The sequence below is a fragment of the Hypomesus transpacificus genome, chromosome 2, assembly GCF_021917145.1.
Source record: "Hypomesus transpacificus isolate Combined female chromosome 2, fHypTra1, whole genome shotgun sequence".
Taxonomy (NCBI): Eukaryota; Metazoa; Chordata; class Actinopteri; order Osmeriformes; family Osmeridae; genus Hypomesus; species Hypomesus transpacificus.
In genome coordinates, this window is record NC_061061.1 from 14,203,916 (window position 1) to 14,230,905 (window position 26,990).

A 26,990-nucleotide genomic window follows, 5' to 3' on the forward strand; every position below is an offset into this window, starting at 1 on the left:
TCCTTGGTCTACCTGTTCGACGTCTGTTACTTTATGCACCAGTAGTTTTCTTCTTCTTCAGGACATTCCAAATGGTTGTACTGGCTATGGCATATGTTTCTGCAATGGCTCTGATTGATTTTCCATCTTCTCTAAGACTCATAATTGCTTGTTTTTCACCCAAAGACAGCGCTCTGGTTTTCATGTTGTTTTCACCTCTGAATACAGTCTGCATAGACAAAACCTATCTTACCCAATCTGAACCTGAGTGTAGACATTCAGTGGTATTTATTGATTGAATAATGTATGTAATAGGACACACCTGGGCAACAAAACACACCTGTCAGTCACATGTTCCAATACTTTTGCTCACGTGACAAATGGGTGGGTTCGAACAAAAAGGTGATATTTTCTAATTTGTGCATCAGATCCTGATGTAAATACCTGGAAATAAAAGCTGAAACGTTGATCTCTGGTTTCACATTCATCGTTTGATGTCAAGCCCAAATGTTTTCAGTCTACAGCAAAAATAAAGGAATTGGCCTCACTGTTCCAATACTTTTGGAGGGCACTGTAGGTCCATAGTATATACGTCCGCTGTCTCTCCAAAGTTTGTCACAACTGGACTGTCCCCTGGCTGCAAGTACACATGCACCCCAGTTTACCTACAAAGTACTAAATGGGCAGACTGGTTACCATTAGGATTGGTAAAGAGTGTGTAAATTGTTGCACAGATTGGACAAACAACCAATACAAGGGGTTTTATGAGACTTTGCGCAGCTTCAGAACACTTGGTTTGATTTTGGCACTTAACTTGGATTTGGAAAACACTTTTACTTGTGCTTAAGTTAGAGAGATAGAGAACTACATCAAAAAGATGTTTGTGCTACTAGATTAGGAAAGGATATAATGGGTGTATGATCCGTGTAAAACTGGGTTAAGGCTCGGTAGAATCCTATTTGGCCTGGACAGACATGGGGAACATGTGTATGCCACTGAAGCAGTGTGCATCAGGAGTGAAAGGGAGTCATTAGACGTCTTCATCAGAGAGTTCCTGCACTCCAGTGTCCTTCTCAGGGATGGCCTCCAGGCTCCGGCGGCCCCGGGTGGATTCAGAGCCTCCTGAGTTCTCCTTGCACAGTTCACTGGTGAGTGCGGCATAGTGGATCTGCTTGAGGTTTTCCTGGACCTCCCCTCTGGCATGCTTTAGCAAGTCTGCTTGGCCCTAGGGAGTGCAGACAAGGGGGTGTTGACAGTCCTGATATCATCGAGAGCAAGTACCAAAATCTTCACATTTCATCGTGAACAAAGTCACAACACAATCCATACTTTTTCCTGTAATATGTCACAATGGCTTATTTATGCTAAAATCTTCTTTGAATGGTATTCTAGCTAAACGTTGGCGTTTTAAGTTTTGTCAAACAACATGTCACATGAAAAGAGAAATTCCGAAAAGCAACACACTAAAATGTTTACAGTAGTAGTCATCTGTAGTAGGAATCCTTACCTTGAGAATTGTGATGTTCCAGGTGAAGCTCTCCACAGCCTTGTGCAGCTTCCGGCCTTTCAAGCCCTCCTTTACGGCCATATCGTGAAGGTTCTCATGAAACTCCATCGCTTGGGGGGGGTTAAAGGAGTCAGTAGTCATGAGTTGCTGTTAAACATCTAGAATTTACCTGCCAAGACTTCTGGGAATGTCTTCTAATTCAGAGGTTAGTGTCACTATAGTAAAATCACAGTGAATGTGTTTCTATAAAACGCGGCTGCCTCAAAAACAGCTTGCTAAATGTAGGGGTTTTACAGCAGGTGTGCCTGTGGAACGAGGCTGCGTGCGCAATCTGTGACATTGACGAGCTGTGCGACTTTGCGCCGCAAAATTTTGAATATTTGAACTTTTATTCGAGTCAATAAAGCGCTATAGAAAGGTGCTCAAGAAAGGTGCACTTGCTTGGCGCTCAGTAACCTTTATTGATAACTATACATAAGGCACATTTATTGAATGAACAAACATGAATTGCACCAATAATGAACACATGCAGCCCCCATCCATCCAAAAGCAAAATGGTAACATTTTTTTACATTCTTATTAAGGCTAAATTAATCCTTCACTGTCAGTAAAGTGTGACTTTGCAATGTACAGTAAGTAGGAGAAAGAAACGGAAAGGGCTAGTGTGGGCAGACACACAACATCCTCTCACTCTTGATTAGCATCAAGGCAGAGATTACATTTGTGTCCTGAGGAGATTTCAGTTTATTTTCCTCTCTGTTCTCTACTTCTCTGCCCTTAGCTGGCTGACTGAATGCCCCTCACCAAAATAATATGCCACCAAATGTCAACATCACAGTAATGGTTGACGTGACTCTGGTTTACTGCGTAGTCTCTAAACTATCGTAGGCTAGTCACTGGGGAGCTTACCGTACTTGCAGGACAAAACTTTTCTGGAACTATCAAATACTTTTGGTCTAATGTAGTCATCACCATAGCAAACTGTGTTAAAGGGTGGTCTGACTGCATGCTTAATTGCTGTTTGGTGCTTTTTCAGGTCTAGGTTAGCGTCCAAACCGGTTGGTGTTGTTACCATGATAACACCAGATACATTTTGTGTGCTAGTATGCAGTGGATTGGTTGTCAATTCTGAAAAGGGCTGATGTTGGCACAGTGATAAAACAAGTGTGTACACATGCCAGCCTTAGACCTAAAAATGCAAGAATGTGGAAATGAGCCAATGTCATCATTTATTGATGACACCTAGCAAAAAGCATTTTATCTGTTAGCATTGCTGTACTGTTTTAAGCATTTTGAATCATACATTGATATCATTAAGATTTATTTCAGTTGTGCATGTTGTTTAATGTGGTGCATGGATCAGACTGATTTGCAGATAACATTTTCCCCACCCTCTGGTAAAAAGCTGTAACTACAGTCCACCTGGTAGACACAAGGAATGACTGTGCTTCAACTGCTGAGTCTATCATGTAGACAAGAGGAATGACTGTGCTTGAGATGGAGCTTGCATACACAGAGTAGGTTGCTTGGCAACACGCTGTGGAGTTGGGGAAACATTTCAAAGCAAAGCATTTCAAACTCAATTTCTCTATGAGTTTATGCTCACTGAGAGACATTGTATGAAGGCGATTAAGGCTCTCAATAGCCAATATCAGAAACATACAGGACCGTTGTACATCAGGTGGGAGAAAAGATTGCCAAGGACAATGAGGTTCCATCCAGAACCAAGTTTTCCTGTGGGTCATCTTTTCATTTCTGGAACTGTCTAGAACTCACAAGTTATTTTAATGATTCATTATAGGCTTACAGGAAATTAGACGTCAATCATCAAAACCTCTTCACAGTTATATTAGAAAGATAAGTTATATTAGATAACAACATGAATTATCAATAAACGTGTTTATTCATGAACATGTATATACAATTCCCTGCATCTCTACTGAAAACAGCTACTGATCTGGGACATGCCTTGCTGTTTACTTCTTGTTCTGACTGCTTTGCTCTTTGCATGCTGTGGCATTGACTGAATGTTTAACTGTTTGAATATTTGTGGTTTTGTACATCTTCTGTCATGTATCTGGCTGCTATGACAATTACATTTTCCTCCTAGGATTTCAACTAACTACAACCTATGTATATTTTGGATGGAAATCTACATTTAATGTTTTGCTCTAAGCATGTCCAAGGAGTGAATTTTGGCCCATTTGATGAACATGCAAATAGTTTAATACATACTTTCAATTTTAAAAACAGTTCTCAGATATATTTATAATATTTGAATGCAATGAAAAGAGCTGGAAAATGTGCTCATTGTTATTTCTAGATGATTCCCTTTGATTTCTTATTAGATGAGCTTGATCTGCACATCTTTATGCTGTTCTGGTCATGGTGGCAGCTGGGCCAGCTGTCTTTGAAGTCGTTTCACTCAAGCCATAGATGTTTACCCCACCTAGCCAGGCCCTATCGCAGCCAAGCTTTTAATTAGAATAGCTGCAATTTTGAAACTGGTGAGTATCAAAAAACCGTCTGGATCACAGTGTTTCAAAGCTGAGTGATGTCCAGGTCATGCTAATAAGTCTTACATCATAGGGATGGGGGTATAATGAGTTCATCTTTTTGTTAGCGTAATCTTTGTGGCATACTTCACAGAGGTTTATGTAAAAGAGAGGAGATCTAAGGAGCGGTACATCTTTGCTTAGAAATGACCATATATGGGCTTACATTGACGCTATTCTCTCTTACCTGCTTTTTGGGTTTGCAGTATTCTCTCATAGACCCCATCTGAATGTTCCAGCAGTGTCTTACTGGTCTGGATCACCTGTGAGTAGAAGAAGATGCAACTATTAGGCTATTTGAGCCACAACTGTGTCTTTTATCTTTTTCTGACAGCATGCGGGCTGAATGCCTATATTTTTGAGTATTACAAAGAGATCAGTAAGTAATTAGGTACTCCAGTAACTGCATGCTGTTTGTTATTATTTTGAAACATAGAAGGGTGCCACAGGTAAGTACTTGTATGAGGTATATGTCTCGTGTCATTGACTGCACAAACCTCAACAGTCTTTTGCCATTCTTTGGCTGGGGCTTTGTCATTGCGGTAAAAATAAATAAATAAAATCTTACAAATAAATACAGGGAGTTTATAAAAAGATTCTTTACGATCAGGACACAATTTACCGGTACTTCACATTCCCTCAGTGTCTAAAGAACGTTGCAAGGTGAAGTTATTAACGGAAGCTATCCTGTCCCACGGCCAAGACAGAAGCAAGGAGGAGATGGGGGGAACGACAGTGCCAGGTCACTTTCAGACAGACATTGACCAGCAAAGCACCCCCAAGATCAATCCCCTTTGCCATGCCAATTTTCCATCCAGCCAGCCAGCGAGAGAAGACAGCAAAGGAAGGGGTTTATTGCTCTTTGAGAGAGTTGTGCCAGCAGCTAAGGGTCACTGTGACGCTGCACTGCTAGGTGTTCTACTTCTGAAAAACATGAATAGCCCTTCCCCCTAAAGTTAATCCTATGGCAAAACAAGGAGACATAATGAATAATTTAGCTTTACAGAATAAAATGTATACAGCTAAATCTCTATATTTCAAAATGGGAAAACATTTGTATTTGTTATGGCCCCAACCAATGTCTTTCTACATGACATGTTTGCAATGCACCATGCTTACAGAGTGGAAGATCCGTGTGTCTAAGGAAGGGGGCGGGGTCTTTGTGACAGTCCACAGCTGCAGTACCAGGGCACTGAGCTGTCATGCATACTGTGATTATTTTACTTAAGGGTGAAGAAATTACTGCCTTGGTGGCAGACGTGGGACCACTGAGGTGTATTTATAGCAAACACTAAGGTACATGGGTGGTCTTAAAGCTAGATCAGCTCATTAAATAGTAGTCAGGATAAGTATTTTCCATTCATTTAACTGTGTGGCATTTTACATTTTAAAATCTCAATAGAATGCAAAATATATTAGTTAAACCATGACGCACATTAGGGTTAACTGGTGTAGTGTTGTTAATATGCTCATGTAAAGAAACAGAAAAGCTGCTGGGTCCGTATTGTAATTGGTAGGATTCACAATTTGTTTCTTTGGCTCTTTAGATGCTTATAACTCTGCTTATAGTACTGCAAAGACTTGCATAGACATTTGGTGAAAGTGGTAATTGATGGGAGTAGGGTACCAATTGACCAACGACCTAAAAAGGTCCCTTCTTTCTTTATGAAACTTTTTATCAACCAATAGGCAAACCACCAATCATTATACAAATACAGTACCCAAAGTAATACAAAAGATTTTAACTGTCCAAAGTACTTTTGGTGAGCTTTAAGTAAAATATAACTTCAAACTCTACACTACTCATACTTTTTATTACTATGCTAATACCAATAAATTTAAATACAACGTAATTTTGAAAGCTTTTTAGCAAGCACTTCCTAGCAAGAACGTTTACATTTTCTTTAGACTTTCTGTCACGGTCTGCAGTATGGTCATATTACAGTTCGTCAGATGTCTTTCCTAACTTGTGTTAGAAGGTGTCATGCAAGCTCTGCAGGTAAACGTTTGCATTTTATTCATCAACGTCAAACATGACATATGTAAAACATGTAAATAGCCTAAAGTTTGCCTCTAGCTCTAACGTTAGATGAGCCTAACAACTGAGATAAAACTGCGATGAAATCTTGGTGGGCAAATGAATGAGTACCTCGCTTATGTTCAGATCGTCTCCTTGCGTTTTTTTCCGACACAATCAGAAACATTAGCCTACTGCTTTGGCCAGTGTCACTGTGGCTCGCTTTGTGTTTATTGTAAACGTAATATTTTATAAGCCCATTATGATGGCTTAGTAATTCTCTGTAACGTAGAAAAGTGTTTGCAATGTTACTTATTACATTCCGTCTCAGCCCTGGAACTCGTACCTTTTTCTGATGCCCCCCTAAATATTTATTTAAGGAATTATAGACTATTAATTTCATAAACATGCGACGACCATAGTCAACTAAACCTGAGTGAAGTTGGCCCCCAACCCAACGCAAAACATAGTCAAAATAGTCTCAATTGTTTGTGGTCCGATTTGGGTTGCAATTATTTTCGTTTGTGCTGCTTTCATTTTTTTGATATTAAAGAATGTTTTATAGTTCATCCTGAGGTCACTCAGCCCCCCCCACATATTCCGAATGAACCCAACATAGTCTCAATTGTTTGCGCTTTGTTTGTGTTGTTAACATTTTTGTTTGTGCTGCAGCGGTATTTTTATATTAGACATTTAATTGTGGGTGATGACGTCACCAGCCCCCCCCCCACTTGCTCCACGGATTGTTAATATACCTATAAAACATTCTTTAATATCTAAAAAATGAAAGCAGCACAAACGAAAATAATTGCAGCTCAAACGGAGCACAAATAACTGAGACTATTTTGACGATGTTTGGCGAGGGGTCGGGGGGCCAATTTCACTCAGGTGTCAAACCAATGGCTAAAATAACGACTACTAGTTAACAAGGACAGGTCTTTACTCGGGGGCAGCCCTTGTTAACTCTATTGTCAACAACAATTCAATAACTTATCACGACACATCTAACAATAGCGAAGATAGACTGTCAAATTAAACAGACAATGATGTATTTAGTATACTTACAGTGTCATAGACGTTGACCACCTTCTTGAGGACATCGGGTAGCAGTCCTTGGGGTTCCAAGATGGGGTACTCCTCCTTCAGGTTGAATACTAGTAATGGGTTGTTGTCTGCCCCAGTCAGTCGAGAAGTTAGGGCCAAGATGCACTGCTTCAAGTTAGCCACAGCTGAAAGGCCACACAGCTCTTTGAAGGGCACTATGGCATTCTGCAGAAAGAGGGGGAAGTTTGGATAAGTACCTGTGGGCAGGTGTATACATAGCAAATGGGGTTTACATGAGCCAAAAGTACTTTAACTATTACTCATTTTAATCTAGTTTCTCAACTTAGCTATTTTTCTACATAAAACAAAATGTGTCTTGTTTATTCTTCCAAGCACTTTCAAGTTGAGTGAAATGAAAACTGTTGTTTCTCCATATTTATGCTACCTGACAACAACTGAAATGAAGGTACAATAGAGGCTTTCAGGAAACCTTCACCACAGTAAATGTGTATGTTGATAGAAAGTGGCTTTGTTAGTCACTCAAGTCAACAGGCCTTCACCACTTGCAGTGCACCAACAATAACAATTGTATACACACACAAGTGTACTGTTAAACAGAAGACAAAGTAGGAGACAGTGTAAGGCCGTGTTCACACTTGACTTCTTTTTATAGAAAAAAGCGCTGCCTTCAGTGCCTTTTGAGGGCCTTTTGCTTTTAAAGAAAAGCGCTGGGTGACATCAAGCGCCTTTCTGACGAGAATTCTGTAACCTGAATGGGAATCATACATTCTAACGATAAATTATTATCCGTTTTTTTTCCGTTGGTTACTTATTGACAGCTAGCTACTAAGGCAAATAAAATGCAATTACTTGCTTTAGCTTTGGCGCTTGAGGAGCCATAGCCTGGTAACTAAGAGCCTGGGAAGGCACACTCGTACCTACTCTCCTCGTCCTGATTGGTCAGCTGTCAGAAAGGCGCTTGACGTCACCCAGCGCTTTTCTAAAAAGTTGAGAAAATGTAACTCAAAAAGGCATTGGATGCTGCGCTGGATTGCCAGTGACTGATGAGTATTAGTCTCAAGATGTACTAGACTATGTAAATATCATATAGGGTTCAAGGGACATTCTCCTTCAAAACTCATCTGTAATTTCCACCACCAATTGAATAGGACAATAACCATCTAAGGAAATAATATAATAAAGGAATTTATAACATAAAGGAAAGTTCATACCTGCATGTTTTCTCTGAGGTCAGTTGCCTCTTTGAGTGGCAGAGTAGCTGTCTTGAATACATCATCAACAGGCTTGATCGTCAACACCCTCATGGTGGCGTACTCCCGACTCTGCTTGCCCTTGCGCACAGACAGCCCTCTCTTGTGGGGCTTACCCCCACCCCTTCTGTTCGTGATGGCCACATGGACAAAAAGCCAGGTATGAGGCAAAACCTCACCTGTGAGGGATTGCAGTGGAATGTGCCGGAATCCTGGCTGCAGACACTCAAAGGGAATTGTGTATTGGCCAATGAACTCATCGCCAATGTAGTCATCATCCAGAACCACAAAGCGCACCATGGCCAGCTCAGGGAGGTTAATCTGGAACTCAAAACTTTCATCAAAGAGTGGGTTTTCCCCATTCTGATTGACTGTTTTAGTTCTTTGCTCAGCACAATCGGCCGGTATACCGTGGATCTCCACATAAATGTAAGGATCGACAACGTCCCCTTTAGCGCCTGAGCCTTTGGGTTTGGGAAAGTTTTGTCCACTAATAATCTTAATGTGCAATAACTGTGGAGAGACACCAGGCACTGAATCTTTAGTGTTGGCACTAAAGTAAGACACCTGTTCCCTCATGATGGCTGGCCTCAGAACATAACCACAATTCCCATTCTGACGGAACCAGCCAATATTTAAGTCCATCATCAGACCTGGTGTCTGGTAGTTCATTGCCACAACTTGGCAACCACACTTCCAGAAGGCCTGAGGGTTCATATTACTGGAGTCAATTCGCATTGGGCTGGGGTACACTCGTGCCAAAAACTTCTTGTTGTAGTTCACAAAGTCTCCAGGGAAGTCACTGGCACATCGACTGGCAAAGACTTCATTAAAAGAGCAAAGCTCCCAGTGCTTCTGGCTGTGAAAGGACGTTGGAAAGTCTTTGAACTCAGTTGATTTACACAAGGTTACAAGATCGGAGAGGTCCTTTGAGAGTTGGAACTTCTTAGGTGCCACACTCTGTAGTTCTCCAGGCTCAATGTTCATTCTTTGGGACATCTCAGCACCTTCATCCTCATCTGTTACCTCACCTTCTGAGCTTGTGCAGTTTGCGCCGAGCTTCTTCCCCTTTAACAAGATTTGACCCTTCAAGTCACTGGGTGAGGGAAGGTAGCTATCCTCTGATTTGGGGGGATTCAAGTGGATCCTATCCCCAAGTATCTTTTTCAGATGCTGAAACATGACCTTTTGCTGCTTTAATGAACAATGGTTTTCCAGACATAATATTAGGGGGAAGTCAGATGCCACAAAGGCATATTTGTTAATGATGTCAATGACACTGCGGAAGACTATTTGCGAGGTCATTGTATGGCCAGTGTAAATGACAGGTTCATTGTCTGGTCCATCCCATACATCTAGTTCGACACAACGACAGCCCATCTTGAGTGCTCTGATGTATCCGGTGATGTCAGAAGGGCCTCGAAACTGATCCTCAATTAGGTAGGTGTTGTGGGAGGCATTGATGTAATAGTGGGATAGAGGCTGGTTCATGTCCTGGCAGACAGTTTTTTGTTCTGGGTCAAAGATATGGCACTCCTGAGACATCAGGTAATTCGTTAACCCATCAAGTGAAAGCCAGCCCTTCATCTGACCTTCTTTAGAAGGTTCATAGTTTTGAATGACTTCGAGACTTGTGTTTTCACTAACTTGTGCCATACCCTGTTCAGCCTCCAGAAACATCATTAAGTCCTTGGTGTCCAAAAATTCCTTATTGCTAGAGAACTGGACAAGAAGGAAGTAAATTTCTGGTCTTGTACAAAGGTCATGAAAGACTTCAATGAATTCTTCTTTACTCACGTCACAACCCATCTTATCTTTCGCTTTGTGGAGCTCCTTGAATTTGAGTTCTATCTTAACATGTTTAAGTCCAGGGTTAAGGTTTTTGATTAGTTGTACAGCATCACACAAACTGATGTGCTTGCTATTGTTGATCACAGCCTCATCAAAGAGTTCACCTATCCATGATGATCGCATGTTATTCTGGCTGCTTTCAATCATATTCAGAGTAAGTTTTCCATAGGATTTCAAGTATCTAAGCCCAGTCACCCATATATTAGCTATATCAGCTGAATTTGCCACCAAGTCCAAAGATTCATAGTTCTCCCCATAGATGATTGAGAATGCACAGTCTTCCGATATTTGATCATTAATTCCATTGGTTCTAAAAGTGTCTGTGTTCTTCCCTGTCCGCACCTCCTTAATGGACTTAACATCAATTTTGGCTTTGTCGGACTCCTTTTTGGAAGGCTCCCACCTGAGAGACTGCATGTCTGCGTCCAAGAGGAAGTAGCGGTGATAAACACGGGAGTTTGAGCGGACCTTCTTCAGTTCAGATCCGTCCACCATGGCGTTGATGCAGTCACTTGCACTACTGATCTTCTTTTCTGTTGGCATGCTACTGAACGACACAGTCTTCTTCCTCTCTTTGCGCTGTCTTGAGCCATCCTGTAGAAATAGAAGGAAACTAAAATAAACAAACTAAACACACTCATCTGAGCTACCAGTTCATAGCCACATACATCAGTAATAACATTTCAGAAATTTAGAAGAACTTTGAATGTTTACACTCAGTAGAAAAATGATTAGATACATCTAGTACTCCCCACCCCTTTGCCTTCAAAACGATATGCATCTGCCTCTGTATAAGCATGTGCAAAGCACATTGGAATTACTATTAGAGCTTTTTACAACATCTCTTAAGATATGCCATTAGTCAAGCTCCTATGCAGGTTGAGCATTCACCATCAATTTAGGAAATGCTTTAGCCTCACCATAACCACTCAGCTCTCATCCCTATCAGTTATGCTTACCCCAAGGCTTGCCATGTGACTTTACTCTCCTTTGTACGCACTTACTGAGAGTAAGAATGCTCATGAAAATCTAGGCCTGTGTGCTTTACCGTAAGGAAAAGTCCATAGGAAATGAATCGTTTTCAGATCAAAGGAGAATTTACTTCCCCATATATATTTGGGAAGACTGTTAAATTGCAGGGTTTAAAGTGAAACATTGGACAAATTGATTTCAGATATAAAAATGTCAAATTGAATACTTCATATATATTGCAAAGCCCAAGAAGAAAGATGCCAGCAGTGGATGAAACAGTGAGGGAGGACCCATTCTCAGCCAAATACCTTCAACCAACATACTTACATTTACATTTAGTCATTTAGCAGATGCTCTTATTCAGAGCGACTTACAGTAAGTACAGGGACATTCTCCCCGAGGCAAGTAGGGTGAAGTGCCTTGCCCAAGGACACAACGTAATTTGGCACGGCCGGGAAGGAAACCAACAAACTTCTGATTGATAGCCCAACTCCCTTAACTGCTCAGCCATCTGACTTTTGTCTGCTAGCTAACTGGCTAATATGCCGTCATTTATAACACAATGCAGATGTGAGAAAACATTTGTAAAACTGGATTTTAAAAGTATGGTTACCATTTACTGGTATTATTACTACTATTACCTCATTAATATTATTATTACTGGCAAACTAACATTACCCGCTGTAAAGTTTAGCTAGCTAATGACAACTATGGGTTGGGTTGCATTGTTTTAGTGCTGGAGGTTTAATGTACCCTACATTTTATAGACTATAAAGTTGAACATTACATCCCAAAAGGCAATTACAAATTAATTTTCCTTTAATCTTTGTAGCATTTTGTGAATCCTCCTCCACTGCATATTCCATTTCATTTTGCCTCGATTTGGAGGAAATTGCCGAGGTAATATTCCAAAAACAATCCCTTTATTACTGACCGGCAATATACAACTTTTCCTCCTCCGTGCTCCATACCCTTAGAAGGGCATCTTGACAGAGTAGCAACAGTAACTAAGGTGGATGGGCTTTTGCGAAAGATGTATTGGCTCGAAAGTAGCGGGCTGATCAATATAGAAATATAATTGATATTCCACTTCAACCAAGCTGAATTTGTTACAAAACAAGGACCTCATTAGCTTTTACAACATGTTTTTACTTTTCTTTTCTTACAAAATAAAACATACCTATCGTACCTTTTACATTGCATGCTGGTGCAACAAAAATATTTGGTGTAAAATGTCAAGACATGCTTTAAGAAGCATGAATGTTTTTTTTTTTTTTTTTTAAATCAACCCCTGTGGAGATGAATTATATAATGTGATACCATTTCTGAGAGGACCTAACCTAGAATAAACGTATACACTATGGCTACATTTCTCAGCTGCTGGTTGGTTTATGCAGCTCCTAGGGAAGAAAAAAAAATCTAAAATGCATGACTGAAGATAATCCGCATGATCTGGACAAGAATGTGGACTTTATCTGCAGGAGAGCTTTCATTTGTGTTGACCTCTAGGTGTGGCTGCCTGCTAGCCCTATGTTCCTGATTTATGTTGAATGGCTAGGGCTTCCAGGCCCGGGTTCCGCCTCAGGATTTCCTCTTCCACTTGATGGGGACCAGCATCAGCCCTCCAGGCCAGAAAACAATACACCAAAACTCCCCTGTGTCTTTGTTTTTTGTTTTGTTTTTCCTGAAAAAACTATTTTTGTTTATATAAAAAGTAAAGGGGGCTTTCCTTGCCAATGCTCATTATTAAGTGTGTATTCAAACGGTTGGTATATAGAGGTAGAGATTGTATTATGATATTGTTTTTATACTGTATTGTATATTATAATACAATGTGCCATGTCTCATGGCTTTTCTCTTCATGAGTGTAAACATTGTTTATTCAATTAGCCTCATCAAAGAGATCAGATCCATCATATTGGTGTTAGATCATTGTGGCCAACAAAAAGGTTAATCTGAGCACTGAGCAGTGTTTGACATAACGTTTCAGCATGCATGATGTGCCTTTAATACTCAAAAGGGACCTTAATCTGGACAACCAGGTTGACTTGTGACCAGGCCAACAAACTGTGAGAGCTGAGACCTCTCAGAGCAAATACTTTTCAAATTACATTTACCTGAACTAATAATAATGATCTGTGTGTTAAAACACTTTTCCTGGAATGTTATGGTCCCTGAGACATGTACTATGCCTGTATGCTGTCATATGTCTGAGGAGCCACTAAAGTCCATCCAATAAATTATTTGCATGTCATGTGAACTGTAGACGTAAAGACTGCAGAGAGAGAAATGCATTGTGAACTATGGGATCGATTTTATGGATTCAACTGTTTAGCCTTGTGCCTTTCAATAGGGGTAATTCAAGATCAAATCAAATTGAGAATTGTAAAGAGTGGAGGGTGGTGTTTAGTCAAGTTTAACACTCCTAGGGAGCGACCACGCTGCTACTCTACGCCTAATGGCTAATGCTCTGGGCATTTGATATTGTGATGCCACCTCAGGTACATTTGCTGAGATTCTGAGATTCTGAGATAGATCCCTAAACCGCCAGTAAACTCACCTAGATTGTCAGATCAATACACCAAAAGCCTGGAGCATTAGACGGCACGCAGGAGTACTAGACGATACCCCACGCAGTCCGCGGTTCCAGAATCTTAGCCTTAGTGGCAATGTGGGCCTACTAGGTCTAGGCTTTATTGATTTTAACAAAGTTTTCAGCATTTATGAGCAAGCAGTCAAGCAGACAACCTTCAACTCTACAGTGTAATATTTACTTAATTAAGCTTTTCCTTGTTCCTGTAAAAAACAAATCTATGAGGAAACACCTGTATACAAAGCTGAGAAGTTGTAACAAGGCCTACTGGACATAAAAGTCCACCGTCACTGAAAAACAAAGACTTGAAGCCTGTCTGTCTCAATATAAAATATTTTGTGATGAATTATTTCCTACTCCAATTTACTAAGGAACAATGCCACCAGTTCAAGACTGAAATTCAGCTTTTCCAAGATTAAGAAAACAAAAATATAGAAAACTAAGAAATATTATTGGAAAGAAGTAGGCTCTTACTTGCACAGTAAAACACTTTGTAGAAGTTCTAAGTGCCATTCTAGGAGTGGTTCCCAACAGAGGCATTACGTGTGTTTACTAAGTGTGTGTGTGTGTGTGCATGCGCATGTTTCAAAAGGTTAACCATGTGCTAGCCAACTGAGACAAAACCACTTACTTTCCACTTACTAACCATGATTAGCAAATAAAATATATTAGAGTACACCCAAACCCATTATTTTGTAGCAAGCCCATGCATGGAAGTAGGCCTGGTTCATCAGCATATATTACTTGTTAAATAATTTGGTCTCTACTGGGATGACCATGTTGTCTAGTCGAAATTTCTGGACGTTTAAATTGGACAGATAAAACGTAAGCATACGCATCCGGTTCTAATGATATGCAAAACTGTACATTCTTACTGTATACCTTTATAATGCTGCTCCTGAGAGGTATTCCAGATTTGGCATCCAATGCCAATGAAGTATTGTTAGCCGTTTCCTGTTCCTGGCTGTCAGGGTGGAAGATTAATCCAGAGACAACCATGTCTGTCGTTATCCCACAGTCCCCGTTCAACACCGATCCTTCGCACTGCGTCTTCCCAGTTGTCTCATCACTGGGCACTGTCGTCGTATCCCCAGAATTTGATGGGGACGAGCCGCTGTTCTCTCTTAACTCCGCCATAGGCACTTCACGCATACAAACCTAGCAAGGAGCGGTCAGCTGTTGGACAAGCGTTTCTGTTGCAATGTTTGTCTTCCAATTTCCTTGCGAACGTATTACCTCGTTAAAATATCTGCACGTTCCATAAAATCTTTCACAATTTACATGACACCTAACAGTGACGACTCCTCCATCGTTAGTGCTCTGTAAAAACATACATATAAAACAATAAGGGATTGATCAGTATCATCTAGCGAAATATATCCACAGACAAAAAAAATACTACACATCCAACGTCTATGTGTGATTGCATGAGTAATGAATTAAAATGACAACAGTTGCTACCTTGACTTTTGGGTTAAATGTAATAGGCTTCACCTCCTTGGCAATTCATGTATTGTCCTACATGCATTTTCATACATCTTCTTTAACACAAAGTGCGAGCAATTCCCTTCTTCAACAAGTTCAACAAATGCTGTTCTCGAAGCATGATTTGTGTATCATCACACACAACCTAGCTCTTGGCTAGAGCTAGCTAGAGCTATAGCCATTCACCAGTACCACTAGTACCAGCGAGCGAGCAACACGTTTAGACCAACTAGCGCAGGCTAGATTGCTCTAGGTATAACAAACCAAGGAGATATGCAAATTATGATAGATTTACAAGAAAAAAAACATATACAATTTGTATAACGACTTTGATATGTGTAACTTAATCACACAATGAATCATACATTTCCATAGCAACTTCACTTGCCTGGTTTGATGAGGTCTTATTTAACAGTGTCAGAGCTTCATTCTGATCTGTGGTGTGGGGCGGATGGGAATAAAGAAAAATGCTAGTCTACTAGATACCTACACTACGGTAGCAAAGCATCATCAACTAGATAAGTTAGTTTGGCGAACTATCTAGTTTGTAAAACGTCTGCTGCTGATAGGGCTGAGCTGGCTTACTAGTAACCCATTAGCTACAGTACTGTGCGCGATGAGCTATAGCTACGTGACTAGTCTGTACAACGTAGCTCAGTTAGCCCTAACTGTAACCAAGTATATGCAGGCTCAAACCTTTAATATTTTTCGAACAAATTTCTCGCTAATTGCCTGTCCCTGCAAACATTATTTGTAACCATATTTGCATTGAAGTAAAGAAAGTCAGACTGATAAACAGAAAACTGATAGACGAGGTCTTTACAAAAACCCGAACAGGAGAAACCTAACAACCTGTGCATTACCTAGCTAGCACGCTATCAGAGAGTTACTGCTTCCCTTTGATTTCTGGACCTTGTCTAGTGCAAGCAGCAGCGCTACCCTGCACGATTTAAACTTTCAGATTGATAATGTCAGGTTGATTTCTTATTAGCCTTCATATTCTGTAGCTACTTGTCTAGGCCTGACACAAACAGTAACTACAAAATATTGCTAGTGGCCTAGAATGTAAAGCCCAACTATGTCTATAACCTATGGTTCAGATAATAAACTATAGTATTGTATCATCTTAAAGTCTAGATTATGGTGTCTCGTTCAGAAATCCTGTACAGGCAAAAATAATAATAATGCAATTCGTATAAAAAAAAATAACAAAATAGGTACAGATGTTAATTTTTAAAAGAAATGTTGTTCATTAATTTATTTGTAAATAGAAAAGCAGGTTGCTTAATGGTGGTGATGATTTAACTGGTGAAAATAAGCCTAGTTTGAGCTCATCATAGCCAAGCAATTGACGAGTGGAGTTTCATTTCAGAGATGCAACCTGGGACATATGGAGACGGGAATATTACATAAAAATCATAACATTATTGAAAGTTACTTTTAAACAGTGGACAATCCCATTATGATTTAAAAGACTGATTTCCAGCTATTTTTTCTATTGTTGCTTTATTTAGGCTAGGGCCTACTGCATGAGAAGTTTTATAGTAAACAACTTCACACTTTCTTTAATTAAACTGGTTTCCGTTCTGTCATGTCGACCATTGTAAAAAGTAGCCTACATATTGGACAATATAGCCCCCTGCTGGTGAATTGGCCTATAGCTACCATTTATGTTTTTGTTGTCTTCATAACCATTAGGCCCTACCTCACATAGCCCATTGTCAATTTTAGTACTAACGTGCGTTTGTTTCGTACGTTTTAAGACCAGAGGGTTGTAGAACAGAAAACAGCATGTGTTTGTACAACACAAACAATATGTCAGTGAGTCAGATTTGTGTGCAAAACCAAAGTGCAGGTTATGAACTAGGTGCCATTTCATGTTCATGCAAGCTACATCAGTGAAACCTTTTCACCCAGTTTTTACAATTTAGTTATAGTCTTTGATCATTTTTAGAGTCTCACTATTGTATTATGATTACATTATTTAAGTTTGTCTTACCCTTTTATATGAACTGTTTCCCTTTATTCTCCTGTAGTAAGCCACACCCACGTTTGGTCCAAACATTGCCCATTGTGGTAGAGCTTGGACTGAACTGGACTGGAATGTGCTTTTACACATTATGTAGCTATGCAACCCCGTACATGTGAGTCATACACTCAATTTCATGGCAGAATGTACAATTTTAACTATTCAAAAGAAAGGTAACAAAATATATTTTATTGTAGTTGCCGATTTGGTTGTTTTGTCCCATTTCCCCCAAAACAGGTAATAATTTGATTGTTTGAAATGCATTTAATGCCACATTACAGAAAGGTTTAGCATAGAAATCCATAAATGTAATCATTATCGTCAATTGATATGAACAAAATACATCCAAAATTTCAGAAATAGTATTTTAAGATCAGTGTTCTTTGTGCAAACTTTCATTTTTTATCCAACTTTCTTTGCATTAAATCTAATTCTGTTTGTAGACAGCAGAAAGCTTTCCACTGGTCAATATTCCATGGAACTGATAGATCTTCAAAAACTTTTTTCTATTAATGTGGTGTTAATCATGTGCTCAAGTCAACCACTGCATAACTGTAAAAATAATTTGATCAAGGAAAGTATGTCAATAGTCTTGAATATGATTTGATATTATCTGGAAATTATATTAAACTGACTTAATTTAAATCAAGGTGTCAGCAATGTGTTTATTATTTAAGACGAGAAGCCAACTTTGAGATGATTCAAGTGATAATAACACATGACATACACTGTTAGCATCTTGAGACCATGAAATAGGAGTTTCCTATTTTCGAGCTATTGGAATTATTTCATTGTGGCATTTACAGAGGGCAGGGCAAAAGGCAGTCACCCAAAGGTTGGAACACCCGGCCTTTGCTTTGAGTGCTGCACAGTTGGCATACTTGTTAACGTAAGGACAGGGATTGGCTGTAATGAAACAAGGAAGTAAAGTTAATTCACAACTCCCAAAAGGTTTATAACTATAGTAGCTAATGTGCATTCAGATATGCCATATACAGTATTTGTACAGTATATAAATACACAGTATATTCAAACATATTCAGTAAACATACACATATATATATATATATATATATATAGTATACAGTTATATCACTATTACTCAATTACTATGGGTATGAGGTAATTGTACTATATGGCAGGTTTTAGCACAATGTATATAATGTAACTTACTGCAAAGGTTGTTTTCACATGCATTGGGACACATGGCACATGGCGCTCCAACCTTGTATGGTGGCACTCCTCTGTAATTTCCACTGTTAACAAAATCATTCAAAGGATCACTAGCTCATAACTTCCACACGCTTGATTACTCTACACCCATGAGAGGTTTTTACATTTAGCGTTTTGACACAGGCTGCATATATAACTTTTCAAATGTCAGTTTAAAATATGCTTATCAATTTATTGTAGTATTATGTGGATCAGAGTGCACGTTCTAAACAGCTTGTGGAGGTTGCAAAAATGTGACTTACGCTCTGTAATAGTGGCAGCCGTAGAAATAGACTGAGCCTGGACACATGGCTACTCCACAGCCAACTTTGTAAGAGCTATTCCACACGACCTGTATCAAAGGGATACAGGGGGAAATGTCCCTGTACTTACTCCAAGTCGCTCTGGATAGGAGCGTCTGATAAATGACTAAATGTAAAGGAGAAGCTAAATTATGCTAACAGTTTGACTGAATGTGAATGATGTCTGAACCTTTACATGTTCATAAAGTCCAAACAGATGCCAAGCACTCATCAGAAGGCTGTTACCTGTGTGTAGTGACCAATAGGTTGACCATTGATAGAGCCATTAGGATATATGTAATTAATGACTTCACTGTGCCAGGCTGTGACAATTTCCGTCCAAGCATATGATGCATATGATTTGAAGAGGTTCTCGCCACATTCATAGTCTGTTCATCATGGAAATGAGAAGAGAAACACAAATGTAAATGTAATGCAGTATATCCACATAATAATTTAATATATACAATTCTTAGAATAAGTTGGCTCACAATCTAGGAACACTGTGCCTATAGAAGGGTGTTGGGGTCCCTGAATTTAAGCTCATGTGATTTGTTGTTTTGACTGATTGGTTGTGATCTCTTTCTCTCTTTTGACAATGCATATTATGGACAACCCTTGGTTGGTTTACTACTGGACAGATGCCCAACTGATAAGTGAAGTGAGCCATCTGGTTTACCAAGCTACTCAACTGTATGATTGATATGCATTATGTAAGTTAAATATTAGTAAGTTAGTAGGTAAGCTAGGAGTACCTTGAAATCATACAGTACGCTGTAGAGTGGGTAGATATATCAGTGAAAAAACATTTGTATGCAATGGGAATGCCTTGTCCCAGGTGGATGAGTGAAGATGTTTTAATTTAAATACGTTTATATATTATACCTCCAATCATGCGACTGCTGGGTGGACCATGAACCATGGAACAGGTATCAACCCATGCCTGAGCACTGGCTGCAGCCTCCTCACTCCAGCTCTGCAAGGTACGCACAGCATGCAAGTGATGGGTCGGTAACATTTGGTATTGACCTTTTGAATAGTGACCCATCAAAATCAAACCAACCAATTGTGTGACAAACACAACTGTGTTTGTACATAAGATATGATTATCAAGTCATTGTCGGTTCAGAAGGACTGGTATGAAACTGTAGACATAAAAGATTACCATCTTGAGCATGTCACCTGCCGTAGGCTGAACAGCTTGCCTGAAAGTGTTATGCTGATCAAGGATTTCCGTCTGAACTGCTGTGCTGTCTGTGCAAATGTCTACACACATATTTGAAAATACATGAAAGCCCATAAACATGTCTTAATCTACATTGAATCATAACCAGTATGGGGTTTCATAAAACACATGATCAATACACCATTGAATGTTAATTAATGTTAGTTCATTTCCGTTTAATGAAACAGTAAAATTTATTCTAGATTGGGCATTCTGTATATGATGAAATGAGTACAGTGTACAAAGTCTGGTGACTATAAGTTGCACTTACTTGATTCCTTAGGACAAAAGGAGAATATGAAAGAAAAGAACCATTTAAGAGTCAGAACACAACTTCATCTTGCACATAAGTTAGCATACAACTATCGTATTCTGTGCACATATTAGCTCAGTGTATCAAAGATTGTTACAAACAAAAATAACTGTACACACCACATTGCATGCAGAGTGAACTCTGTGCAGTGTCAGGATGCAAACCACGAACAAAAACATTTTTACAGAAGTCCTGGAGAGAAGAAGACACTTAATGAATGATAGAAAACAAAAACATAACAGGCCTAATATGGATTTACAATGAGAGAGATTTAACTTCCCTTTGTCCTGAAGTGTTTAATTCAGAAGTTGAGTTGTGATCCCAGAAACACAATTTTACTGATAATTAGTTTTCCTCTGTGTTTTAAATAATAACGTAGCAGATCCAGTACCTGTTCAGAGATCCAGTACCTGTTCAAGTGGTTGGGTGGTTTAGTGCTTTTTGTACCCTCCTTTTATAAGCCTTCCCTCAACCTATATTACTGGTCATACAATAGTTACTTTCTGGACAAAACAACTCAGCAAACTAGTTTTAAGAACAGCTGACAGGTGCAAATATGGAATTGTAAGCCCAAGGGTGCAGTTTATGTGCAGATATGTGCAAATACTGTGATGTGATTAATCATTAAAAAAAATGTCATTTGTCAGACAGCAATGCATAGGGTAACAATGACTGAATGCTAAGGTTAACTGTCTAGTCAGTGTTTGTTTCAGTATTGTATGGAAGGTATTAGTTCACTCTTTCAGCAATATTGCTTTTGTTGCCGTATCCTGTTGTAAGTTACGCAAATATCAGTATTGCATGTGGACAAGAAGTACAGCGCAGAGGCCAAATATAACAGATGTGCAATAATATTATTTGTAATTCCCTTTAAAAAGTGTTTCGGATTCGATTGAAGTGTAGGTTAGATATATAGATTTATACACTGGTATTAAAAGAAAACAACTTACTGACCCCATAAAGGTTATCAATTGTTTTAATTTAAATTTTAGGTTCATATATGTTTATTGTATGCACCTTCCTGCCAAAGTAAATTCCTTGTCTGTGCAAACTTTCATGGCTAAAAAATCCCTTTCTGATTCTGATTCTGATTCTGACGACAAATAAAGCCCTGTCAAAATCATACGCATCTCAATGTATGTCTTAACATACCTTTGCTCTTATTCACAGCTATGGAATTATGTGTGGGATGACGTTCAACAATGTGTACTTAACTCAAGTGGGTCTTATCCAAAGGACCATGTTTGTGGCTGTGCCAATACTTGTTCATAAACACACATTTGTCGGTTTCTGTTTATTTGAAGAGTTATCGACAGGCACCATCCCACACCATGTCACAGCTTGATGGTTAGTGACCCTGATCGCACTTTCTAAAATACTAGGTTTACATTTACATTTATTATTTTAGTAGACACTTTTTTCATTTACTCGTGGAGATCTTAACCCTCCTATTGTGTTCGGGTCAAATTTGACCCATCCACGGTGGTCTACTGAATACAATCAAACACAATTTGATCAGTTTTCTTTTTTTTATCTATAAACCTTATACCTTTCTCATACTTCATTACCAACATCTCACCGCATCATGTGCACACACGTACACACACACAAACATGAAAATACCATTTAATCTCTCATATTGCATACTTTTTTGCTGTTATTATTTTGGGAACTGTTTCATTGTCATATATGTGACAAAGGTTATTTCAATTGGGGAGTGGTAACATCATTTTGATAAGACTTTCTTTGAGGTCTTACCCCCATCCCATTCTGAAGCAGCATATGAGTGAAGCCTAGTTCAGGCATGGCACTCTACACCTCACCCATTGGCCCACGTAGGATAAGGCGACATTATGAGGCCGAATACTCCGACACTCACTTCTGGTTGTTGTATTATTGTGCTGCTGCCGCCCTCCACCATCCCTGTCTCCCCTGTGTTGTCTGTATGTTACTATCCATCAGGTGGGATTATTTCTCTATTTGCTCCCTGCCTCATAGTCTATGTATGTTTTGTTTCCCCTAGATACATCCACCCTGCCAAAGTCAAACCTATTTTCATGTTAATGGTTATCAATTAATGCTGAAATGAGCAAAGGATTTCTCACAGCCTACAGAAAGATCATTATTGACATGACCAACATGGAGGGAAGATTAGTGTTAGTGAATAGTTGAAGAGAGATTGACACATTACCATTGTCACATTGCCACATGCCATTCTAATGCTTACCTGGTGTACCTTACACAAATCAAACAATGAGGCCACTGTTTTTGGAATGACATTAGCATTACTCTCTACTCATGGTTTTATAAATAATTTCCCTCTTCTGTTAATTATAACTAAATAAAATAGATAAATGGTACCTTTTTTGTACATAAAACGTGTACATTGTAAGTTCAACATAGTCTATGGTACTAAAATTCAAAGTAATATATTTAACTATGGATATGGATGGCTAATATGTTACTTGGCAGAAAATAACTTTTTATTAGATGATATTTTTTGCTTTAATTCAGTGCTTTTCAATGTATTCACCAAAGGTGTAAACACTTTTTGAACACAATAGGAGGGATGAAAGGGAAAAAAAACAGTACCAGTCGGTGAATGTCAATTTAGTGTTAAAACACCAGAGGGCACTCTTGCATCATATTTCATAAATTGCATTAAAACAACTGTACAGGCGTTTTAAAGAATCTGAAACTCAGCATTTATGGATATATGAATTAACACAATTATAAACTAAACTGATTTACCATGGTGTTTTATTATTATATATTTTTTTTATTTCTTTCAGTTAAATCTTCATGTCACACTGTACTGATTCTTTTCAAGTCCATTTTCTGTCCTGCCAACCATCAAGAACACATGCTTTATTTAACAAATACCAGCTATGCACAAACCAATACGTGACTTCCTAGCTCAACAACTTGGACTGACATTATATGTCCCATTAGGGTTGTTTTGGAGCCTCAACCAATAAGAAAATGTCAGCAACAATCACTGATACATCCTTTGAGGTTGCTTTTGTTTCAGCAGTGGACCGTCAGTTCCACCACTGTGCGTATTCTCTGTTTCGGTTTGAACAATTTACCCACTGAAGCATTCCCTCTGATTACATAATGTTGGTGTTTTTTTGCTCACACAGTGACAGATTGTAAACAGATTAGGCCAACATACTCTGGGGGTTTGTTACTGTAATTCAAGCTTCAGCAGTATAGATACTGTATACAGTAAAGTTATAACAAGACATATCAACAATCTACCTGAGCTAGATGTTTCTTATTTGCCTCTTTTCTGTGTATCAAAAGTAAAGGCTAACAAACCTCTGTCAAAATTGTTCACCAGAACTAGAAATACTGTGCAAACAGCAGGGTTGGGTTTAATTCTAGTTTCAATAATTTCTAAAACCTCAATCTTGAGCATGGCCAATAGAATGATGCTTTCAGTCCAACAGGAAGTTATACAAAATACAATCAAAGTACCTACAAAACAGAATGGTGCCCTCAACCCTCCCATCAACTACTGTAGTAAACCAAATAGTTTCCTCCTACATGAAAAAGGTACCAGGATGTTGGTGCATAACTAAAAAAAATTGGAGAAAATGATTATCCTCAAACTTTTGAATCTTTGCAATATCATCAAACCTCAAAATTGTCATAGGAGGGGTTCCACTATTTGCCACCAAGAGGCCGTTCAAGCATTGGCAGAGCCAGCCAGTTGCCTTTTTGACATTGTTGTTGTTGTTGTTGTGGTTGTTGATGCGTCAGACAGTTGTCCCATGAGCAGTCGCACCGCTCTCTAAGCAGAATTTCAGACTGGTCTGAATAATGAATACACACCTACAAGGGCCATTGACTGGATAACATGAAATATGGATAGTTGCTATAGAGGAGGGCAGACACACCCAAAAACCTCTGAATGTACCCTCTCGCCTAATTCCTAATGCCAGCCAGACAACCCTCCCAAATCTACTAGGAGGGTACCTCATTTAGTTTTTCTTCAAATGCACATAGTACTCATTATGTCTCCCAGTTTCTCTTTCTATGGTTTGTTTGTCTCTGGCTGTTTCTCCTATCTCCACTGCTCAAGCACTCTTCCCCCTTGCCCACCTCTGCTGCTCTTTCCCTCAGTCTGGTATGTCCCAACCCTTCCTTCCCCTTCCCTCCCTGCTCACTCTCTTTCCCTTTCCTCTCTCTCATCCCCCTCAAGTCAAACTCAAATGGATTCTTCAGTCGACTGGAACTGGTGCTCGGCTGGAGGAGCGTTGAGTGTGAGTGAGCGAGCGAGAGAAGTAGAGAGAGAGCAACAGAGGGAGGCAAAGAGAGGGGTGGAGGGACTGCACTGAGCAGAGGCTGGGTCAGAGCGCACTGACAATCACGGAAGAGAGAGAAAGAGGAGACAGAATTAGCAGCGAAAACAGAGAGAGAGAGAGAGAGAGAGAGAGAGAGAGAGAGAGAGAGAGAGAGAGATGAGGTAGATGTGACAGGATGTGGTTTTCCAGAGCTTGCAGAATATCAGCGAGGCATACTTTGAGCATGAAGCAGACAGTTTTCTGCACTCCTTTAGCTGACTGAGTCGCCTGAGAGAAAACAACTCGCCACCAGAGCTACTGATTCCCTCCACACATCAGACTGCTCCCGCTTGCTTGTTTCTCCTTTCTTCTGCAACAGCTCCTTGTTCCAGCTGTGTCAAGAGGACCTGCGTCAGGAATCTCAGTGGATAGGAGCATCTCTTACTGTGCTCTTCTCCTGTCAGTAGAATGAGTTTCTCTTTTGAAACAGCTGGTCCAGTTGCTTTCTCCTGATTTCAACAGTCAACTTTCAGACCCCGGTGTGGTTCACAGCTTCTAAACAGGTAAGCAATCTATCAGACTGTCAAAGATGTGTGTCTGTGTGCTACAAGTGTGTGGGTTTGTGCCTGTGTGTGTGTGTGTTGGTCTCTGTATGTACATACATGTATGTTTATATGCATGTTTGTATGTATCGTATGCATGTCAGATAGCAGACATCTTCTGATCAGTAGTATGAACTGGGGAACAGAATAAAGTAATTTCAGCATCACCCATTATGCCCTCTCTTATCAGTAACTATGACTTGTGTGTATTTTCCATGTGATGCCACTGTATGTCCATCAAAACCCAGGGCAAGCTTGGACAGAAGACAAAAGTAAATCAATAGCTCATACCAAGCACTGCAAGACTGTGGGCACATCTATATATCAGTTGATGGCACAAGTTACAATTTTAGTTTATCTTGGTTTAACCACCAACTCACAGAAACACAACCATATTCACCCTCAGGGCAGTAATCATGCAGATCAATTGGCTGGTGGGGTTGAAGTCAATTGTACGATGGTACAGGGGGGAGTAAGAATGCCCAAAAATGTTCACCTGGTTCCAATCACTGAACCCTGACAGAACTTAGTGTGCTTGACGTACAGTATAAAAATAATGTGGCGCGTGCATGTCGGTGTATGTATATATATGTGCATTTACATGTCCTGAATCTCAAAGACTTTTAGAAGTATTTGAAGGCTCAAATGGAGGGATGCGAGAAGCCCATTGAAAAACAGGAGAATGGAGAAAGTATGAGAAAGGCAAGACAACCGACAGGAAGCATCAGAGAAGTTGGGGGAATGAGGAAAAGACAGAGAAAGTTCAGTGAGTGAACACTGTTTAAGTCAACCAGTTAATCAGTTCCAGCTGGTGAGTTGTGAGCGCTGGACTGTGTTAACCCTTTAGTGTTGATGGGTCAGAAGCTCATTCACATACACACAGAGAAACATTTTCAGAATTCCTCATTCAGGTCATTTCAGAATGTGGAAATAAGTTTGTGTTGTGATGTTTTATATGGCATACCTTTGACTACATATGCACATCAGCATTACTATTGACAATTGTACATTTCAGAATACAAACAAAATTCATTACAATAAAATAATCTCTTAATTTTTATCATGCAAACTGTTTAAAAAAAGATTTTTTTCATTCAATATTTCTACTGTAAACACTAAATATCTGTTGAAAACGCATGGTCTTTTTTTTTTTACAACGGAAACTCAACTGGTTTGTCATTTTCCCCTCATTCACCACAACCTGATCTCTGGGGATACAAATATCTTAGTTTGATGACGCTATGGAAGATGATGAATAGATTTTTTGCACAAGCTTCATATCTCTGTTCTTTGAATGCATGTTTAGTGTGCAAGATTGCTGGCAAAGAATGTTAATTTCTTGTTCTTTATTAATGGGCTTTTGAAGGCGCCAAGTTATTCAAGCTACAGGCATAGCCCTAGACTAAGACAGGATATTACCAGAAAGCCTTTCTGCTAATGGATGTTGGATTGTGATATTTCTTAGTGCTGGTACTTTCAAATGATAAATTATACTACATTAATCAAAGATCAATGTCTATCAAAGTTACAGTTGCTGAAAGGATGCTTACTGTTTCCTTAGAACAGCAGCTTAATTTGAGGGTTCAAATTGTCGGGTATAGAGTTCTTAGACTCACCCAGATGGACGGTGAAAGTTGGATGGGCTGGGTCGACTCCCTTGGTGGGATTCACAGTCTGATTATCAACAGGTGTTGATGATCTCACAGGCATGGATAGTTTAACAAATGTGGATTTTGGTCTTGAT

At 39.4% G+C, this 26,990-nt stretch overlaps 3 protein-coding genes across 6 annotated transcripts in view; 1 reads left to right on the top strand and 2 right to left on the bottom strand.

The window, feature by feature from the left end:
- Positions 1–487: 487 nt before the first annotated feature.
- Positions 488–15,739, bottom strand: LOC124481512 (inactive phospholipase C-like protein 2). Of its 2 annotated transcripts, XM_047041523.1 has the most exons (8): positions 15,663–15,739; positions 15,026–15,109; positions 14,672–14,947; positions 8,335–10,818; positions 7,124–7,327; positions 4,229–4,304; positions 1,487–1,596; positions 488–1,204 (listed from the first exon to the last, which is right to left on the bottom strand). In XM_047041523.1, exons 3-8 carry the CDS (start codon positions 14,939–14,941, stop codon positions 1,010–1,012), a joined length of 3,339 nt encoding a protein of 1,112 aa, XP_046897479.1. In that variant the 5' UTR covers positions 14,942–14,947; positions 15,026–15,109; positions 15,663–15,739; the 3' UTR covers positions 488–1,009. The 2 variants fall into 2 exon arrangements, with proteins under 2 accessions (XP_046897479.1, XP_046897471.1); XM_047041515.1 differs by lacking the exon at positions 15,663–15,739 and adding an exon at positions 15,251–15,496 and having other exon boundaries at positions 14,672–15,109.
- Positions 15,740–17,472: 1,733 nt separating this feature from the next.
- On the bottom strand, positions 17,473–20,831 carry LOC124477348 (cysteine-rich venom protein). Its single transcript, XM_047035091.1, has 9 exons — positions 20,747–20,831; positions 20,475–20,547; positions 20,314–20,320; positions 19,983–20,083; positions 19,703–19,793; positions 19,064–19,206; positions 18,779–18,867; positions 18,477–18,559; positions 17,473–18,209 (listed from the first exon to the last, which is right to left on the bottom strand). The coding sequence occupies exons 2-9, from the start codon at positions 20,532–20,534 to the stop codon at positions 18,067–18,069; spliced, it is 717 nt and encodes a 238-aa protein (XP_046891047.1). The 5' UTR covers positions 20,535–20,547; positions 20,747–20,831; the 3' UTR covers positions 17,473–18,066.
- Positions 20,832–24,649: 3,818 nt separating this feature from the next.
- The window catches only part of LOC124474727 (raftlin-like), a 44,399-nt gene continuing 42,058 nt past the window's right edge, over positions 24,650–26,990 (top strand). For 2 of the 3 annotated variants that reach the window (XM_047031146.1, XM_047031137.1), the window contains exon 1: positions 24,650–25,207. The gene's annotated coding sequence lies outside the window, so the exon portion shown is untranslated. The remainder of the gene's footprint in view (positions 25,208–26,990) is intronic. The other variant, XM_047031129.1, reaches the window with a different exon arrangement.